At 61.0% G+C, this 6,531-nt stretch overlaps 1 protein-coding gene across 1 annotated transcript; it reads left to right on the plus strand.

Moving 5' to 3' along the window:
- Window positions 1-1,090: 1,090 nt before the first annotated feature.
- On the plus strand, window positions 1,091-4,003 carry LOC113997226 (B-cell antigen receptor complex-associated protein alpha chain-like; the record flags this gene model as incomplete). The annotated part of the gene is made up of 4 exons (XM_027738878.2): window positions 1,091-1,517; window positions 2,086-2,204; window positions 3,577-3,645; window positions 3,751-4,003. Coding segments are annotated over 4 exons (726 nt in total), but the record flags the coding sequence as incomplete, so codon positions are not given.
- Window positions 4,004-6,531: the final 2,528 nt, after the last annotated feature.

Here is a 6,531-nt window from a genome sequence, read left to right on the forward strand (position 1 = left end):
GCCTGGAGGATGGGTGGGCGTGGCCCCCAGCCCTTCCCCCCGGGGAAATTTTGGGTGGGCGTGGCCTCCCGGGGTCACTGGGCTGCATCTCCTGTTTTTGGGGCCTCGGCGGGGACTGTGGGGGGATGAAAGGGGCTCCCCAAAATCGGAGGCCTCTCCCAAACTGGGGGGTCACAAGACCCCTGCTCATCCTCATCCTGCTCCTCGCAGGTAGGATTTGGGTCTGGGGGTCTCAGTTTTGGTCTGGGGGGGTCTCAATTTGGGTCTGAGGGGTCTCTGGGGTTTCAGTTTGGGTCAGGGGGTCTCAGGCTTTGGGTCTGGGGGTCTCAGGGGTCCCAAGGCCTCAGTTTGGGTCTGGGAGCCTTGGTTCTGGGGGTCTTAGTTTGGATTTGGGGGTCTTAGTTTGGATTTGGGGGTCTTAGTTTGGATTTGGGTATCTCAGTTTGGGTCAGGGGGGCTCAGGATTTGGGTCTGGGGGTCTCAGGCTTTGGATCTGGGAGTCTCAGGTTTCTCAGGGTTTGGGTCTGGGGGTCTCAGTTTGGGTCTTGGGGGTTTCAATTTGGGTCTGGGGGTCTCAGTTTGGGTCAGGGGGGTTCAGGATTTGGTTCTGAAGGTCTCAGGGATCCCAAGGTCTCCATTTGGGTCTGGGGGTCTCAGGGTTTGGGTCTGGGGAGTCTCAGGGGGTCTCAGCATCGGTTTTTGTCCCCCACACCTGTGTCAAAATGTCCCCCATCCCCCCCCAACCAGTATTTCCTGTCCCCAAACTGGGACAGGGAACCGAAACTGAGAGGGGGGAGGGGGGGAACTGAGAGGGGCTGGGGGGCCCCAATGACCTTCTGATGGGTCTGGGGGACCTTCAGAGACCCCGGGGGGACCCCCAATGACCCCTCACTGTTCTGGGAACTCCCAAAGAACCCCCTCCAGCATGGACAGGGACCCCCAGTGACCCCCCCCGGGGTCAGTCGCCCTCCGTGGGTGTTGGGGAGCTCCGGGGGACCCCCCATAACCCCCCTCTGTCCCCGCAGGCTCCCAGTGCTCCCAGACCCCCCCCGAAGGCTGCGCCCCGTGCCCGACCCCCTCCCTGCCTCCCTCCCCGGAGCCCCCCGAGACGCCGACCCCCGTGACCGTGACCACCGGGAGCCCCCCGAGCCCCTCCTGCTCCCCGGCCCCGCCCCGGGGGTGGCTCCGGGTGTGGGGGGGGCCCCCCTCCCGCGAGGGGCGCGTGGGGACCCCCCTGACCCTCGAGTGCCACTTCCGAGGCCCCCCCGACACCGCCCTGACCTGGCTCCAGGCGTGTCCCCCCGGGCTCGGGGAGGTCCCCCGGAGCTGCCCCTGGCCCCAGGAGGTGGTGGCCACCCGGGGGGGCCGCCGGATGGACCGGGTGGTGCAGGAAGGGGGGGGAAGCTCCACCCTGACCTTCCCCAAACTGTCCCACAACGACTCCGGGCTCTTCTTCTGCCGCGTGGAGTCCGGGGGGGAGACGGCCCAGAGCTGCGGCACCTTCGTCAGGGTCCTCGGTGAGTGGGGGGCGCGGGGGGGTCTCAGCCGGGTCACTCGGCCCCTCCCGGTGCCCCCAGCATGGTACCAGTATAGCCCAGTCCCTCCCAGTTTAACCCAGTCCATCCCAGTCCCCTCCAAGGGTATCCCAGTGCCCCCCAGCCCTGCGGCACCTTCGGGAGGGTCCAGGGGGTCTCGGGGAGGAGTCGGGGGGGGGGCTGGGGGGTCTCATCTGAGTCACTGGTCTTTCCCAGTCCATCCTAGTTCCCTCCCAGTATAACCCAGTCCATCCCAGTCCCCTCCCAGTATAACCCAGTGCTACCACGAGCCCCCCAGTCCATCCCAGTGCCCTGCAGTGCCCCCCAGTCCCTCCCAGTATAACCCAGTGCCCTGCACTCCCTCCCAGTATACCCCAGTCCCTCCCAGTGTGACCCAGTCCCTCCCAGTATACCCCAGTCCCTCCCAGTATACCCCAGTCCCTCCCAGTATACCCCAGTCCCCCCCAGTATACCCCAGTCCCTCCCAGTATACCCCAGTCCCTCCCAGTGTACCCAGTCCCTCCCAGTTACCCAGTCCCCATTCACGCAGAGCCGGTTCCCGCCCCGTTCCTGGCGCTGAGGGAGAGCACCAAGAACCGGATCCTGACGGCGCAGGGGGTGCTGCTGCTGCTCTGCTCGGCCGGGCCGGGGCTGCTGCTGCTGCTCAGGGTGGGACACTGGGACAAACTGGGACAACTGGGACAGGGGGACACCAACTGGGACACTGGGACAACTGGGACACCCAACTGGGACACCCAACTGGGACACCAACTAGGACACTGGGACAACTGGGACACTGGGACAACTGGGACACTGGGACACCCAACTGGGACACTGGGACCCCCAGTTCTGTCACTGGGACCCCGAATTGGACACTGGGACCCCCAGTTGGGACACTGGGGACACCAACTGGAACTTTGGGACCCTTAAATGGGACACTGGGGACACCAATTGGGACATTGGGGACACCAACTGGGATGCTGGGGACACTAATTGGGACATTGAGACACCAACTAGGACATTGGGGACACCAACTGGGATGCTGGGGACACTAATTGGGACATTGAGACACCAACTGGGACATTGGGGACACCAACTGGGATGCTGGGCACACCAACTGGGACACTGGGGACACCAGGTGGGACATTGGGACCCGTAAATGGGACACTGGGGACACCAATTGGGACACTGGGGACACCAACTGAGACATTGGGGACATTAATTGAGACCCTGGGGACACCAGTTGCCCCCCAGGTCCCCCTAAATCCCCCCCGGGTAACCTCAATCCCCCTCGACACCCCCAACCCCCCCCCCGGTACCCCCAATTCCCCCCTGGATGCCTCAAAACCCCTTCAACCCCCCCATACCCCTCAGTTCCCCCCAAATCCCCCCCAGTTCTCCCCAATCTCCTCCTGCCATCCCCAAATCCCCCCAGTCCTCCCCAGAGATACCCAACCCCCCCCCAGCCACCCATAAATCCCCCTGGTGTCCCCAAAAACCCCCCTGGCCACCCCAACCCCCCCCCGGCCACCCCTAGTTTTCCCCTGTCACCCCTTAATTCCCCCTTGGTGCCCCCAAGCCCCCCCCCCCGGCCACCCCTAAATCCCCCCTAGTGCCTCCAAACCCCACCCGGCCACCCCAAAACCCCCCTGGAGCCCCCCAACACCCCCCCCCGGCCACCCCAAAACCCCCCTGTGCCCTCGTTTCCCCCCGTGGCCACCCCTAAATCCCTCCTGGTGCCCCCAGAAACCCCCCCCAGCCACCCCAAATCCCCCCTGGTGTCCTCAGAAAACCCCCCCTGGCCACCCCAAAACCCCCCTGTGCCCCTTCCACCCCCCCCCCCCCCCCCCCCCGGCCACCCCTAAATCTCCCCTGGTGCCCCCTGAAAGCCCCCTGGCCACCCCAAAAATTCCCTGTGCCCCCTTTTTCCCCCCCCGGCCACGCCTACACCCCCCCTAGCCACCCCTAAATCCCCTCTGGTGCCCCCAAAGCCCCCCTGGCCACTCCAAACCCCCCCATGCCCCTTTTTCTCCCCCCCCAGAAGCGCTGGGCCAACGAGCAGCTGCTGCACCCCGAAAAAACCACATGCGAGGAGGAAAACCTCTACGAGGTGACGTCCTGGGGGGTCCCCGCACCCCAAAATCGTGCTGGGGGGGTCTATCACCCCCTAAACCCCCACAAACCGACCCGAATCCCCCCCTTTCCTCGTTTTCAGGGGCTGAACCTGGACGAGTGTTCGATGTACGAGGACATTTCCCGGGGGGTCCAACCCACCTACCAGGACGTGGGGACCCTCCCCGGCGACTCCCAGCTGGAAAAGCCCTGAGGGACCCCCCAAAAAAGGGGGGTGGGACCCCCCGGGAAGGGGTTTGGGACCCTCTGGCTCTGCTTGGCCCCCCCCAGTGCTCTGCTCTGGTGACACAAGGCCGTGCTGACCCCTCCCAAAATAAAGCTGCTGTGCTGCCGGACGGGTTCTGTGGGTTTTGGGGGGTTAGTTACTCGTTAGTAATTAACGAGTGGTTAATTAATCAGCAAGGGGAGGCAGGTGAGAGCAGAGATGCCTCAGAGTCTGATGGGAAGGGGGGTCTTGTAGTGACCCCCATTTTTCCCCTATTATCCCCCATTTTCCTTCTTCATCCCCTATTTTCCCCATTTTCCCTCATTTCCCCCATTTTCCCTCATTATCCCCCATTTTCCCCATTACCCCGTTTTCCCTCATTTCCCCCATTTCCCCCCCATTTTTCCCCATTTTCCCCCATTTTCCCCATTATCCCTTATTTTCCCTTATTTCCCCCATTCCCCCCCCATTTTTCCTCATTATCTCCTATTTTCCCCATTATTCCCATTTCCGCGTTATCTCCTATTTTCCCTCATTTCCCCCCATTATCATCTGTTTTCCCCTCACTCTCCCATTTTCCCTCACTTTCCCTCCATTATCCCCCCTTTTTCTCTCAGACACCCATTTCCCCTCATTTTCAACCATTATCCCTTCTTTTCCCTCCATTATCCCATATTTTCCCCCATTGTTCCCTGTTTCCCCCATTATACCACATTTCTCCCCTATTATTTCCCATTTTCCCTCATTATCTGACATTTTTCCCTATTATCCACCATTTTTCCCCATTATCCCCCATTATCCCACATTTCTTCTTCCTTATCCCCCATTTCCCCCTCACTATCCCCCATAATCTCCCATTTTCCCCCATTACCCCTCATTTTCCCCATTTCCCCCTCACTCTCCCCCATTACCCTCCCATTTCTCTCCCTTTCTCCCCTATTTCACCTCATTTTACCCCATTTCCCCCAATTATCCCCCATTTGCCCTCATTATCCCTCATTTCTACCCCATTATCCCCCATTTCTACCCCATTATCCTCCATTTCTACCCCATTATCCCCTATTTTTTCCCATTTCCCCCCCGTTATCCTCCATTAACCCCCATTTCCCACAATTTCCCCCCATTCTCTCCCATTTCCCCCTCTCTCTCCTCCATTCCTCCATTTTCCCTCATTTACCCCATTCTCCCCATTATCTCTCATTTTTGCCCATTTCCCCCCATTCCTCCCATTTCCCCTCATTCTCCCCCCACTTCCTTCCCATTTCCCCTCATTTTCCTTCCATTTTTCCCCATTTCCTCCCATATCCTTCTGTTTCCCCCTCACTGTCCCATTTCCCTCCATTTCCCCCCCATTATCCCCCATTTCCCCCCATTTCCCTCCCATTTCCCCCCATTTCCCTCCCATTATCCCCCATTTCCCTCCCATTATCCGCCATTTTACCCCATTTCCCTCCCATTATCCCCATTTTACCCCATTTCCCTCCCATTTCCCCCATTATCCCCCATTTTCCCCTCACGCTCCCTCAGCCCCTCTTCCCCCCTTCCCCCCCCGCCCTGCGCGCTCCTTTTCCCGCCTTTTCCCCCTCAGCCAATCAGCGCCGGTCTCACCAGCCCCTCAGCCAATCAGCGCCGAGCGCAGGAAATTGGAACCCCGATGGCGCGTGAGGGGGGAAATGGGGGGATTTGAGGGGGAACTGAGGGGTAATGGGGGGAATCTGAGGGGAAATGGGGGGGAATTGGGGGCAATGGGGGGAATCTGAGGGGGAAATGGGGGGGAATTGGAGGTTCCTCAGGGTGCCGGGAGGGTCTCACAGGGGCAATGGGGGGTGGGATCTGAGGGGGAATTGGCGGGTCCTGGGGGAGAACCTGAGGGGGAAATGGGGGTCCCGGGGAAATCAGGGGGAGCCCTGGTGGGTGCAGGGGGTGTCCCGGGGGGGTCACTGCGGATCCTGGGACGGGCTGAGGGGTCAATGGGGATCTGGGGGGGGTTAATGGGTGTCCCGGGGGGGCACGCAAAACCTCCTTTTTTCCAGCCTTTTCCCTCCCTGCCTGCACTGTCCCCCCTGCCTGCACTGCCAGCCCTGCCTGTACTACACTCCCTGCCTGCACTGCCCCCCTGCCTGCACTGCTGGAGGGGGAGCGCTAGAACATTTTTTGGGAGGGGGGACTGGAGCCGAGGGGTCCCTATAGGGCCCAGAACTGTCCCTATGGGGCTGAGGGATCCCTATGGGGCCCAGAACTGTCCCTGCAAGGCCAATGGATCCCTATAGGGCCCAGGAGCCCTATAGGTCCCTATGGGGCCAAGAGGTCCCCATAGGGCCCAGGACTGTCCCTATGGGGCTGAGGGGTCCCTATAACATTTGGGAGTGTCCCTGCAAGGCCAATGGACCCCTATAGGGCCCAGGACCATCCCTATAGGGCCAAGGGGTCCCTATAGGGGCCAGGACCATCCCTATTGAACTAAGGGGTCCCTATAGGGCCCAGGACTGTCCCTATGGGGCTGAGGGGTCCCTATAGGGCCCAGAACCGTCCCTGTGGGGCCGAGGGATTTCTATGAGATGAAAGGCACCCCCTCCCCCTCCATTTTGGGGGTCCCTCCTCTTATTTTGGTGTCCCCTCTTGCCAGGCTCTGACCCCTCCCCTTTTATTTTGGGGTCC

Source organism: Pipra filicauda, unplaced genomic scaffold (genome assembly GCF_003945595.2).
Source record: "Pipra filicauda isolate LSUMZ 115617 unplaced genomic scaffold, ASM394559v2 scaffold966_size44374_pilon, whole genome shotgun sequence".
NCBI lineage: Eukaryota > Metazoa > Chordata > Aves > Passeriformes > Pipridae > Pipra > Pipra filicauda.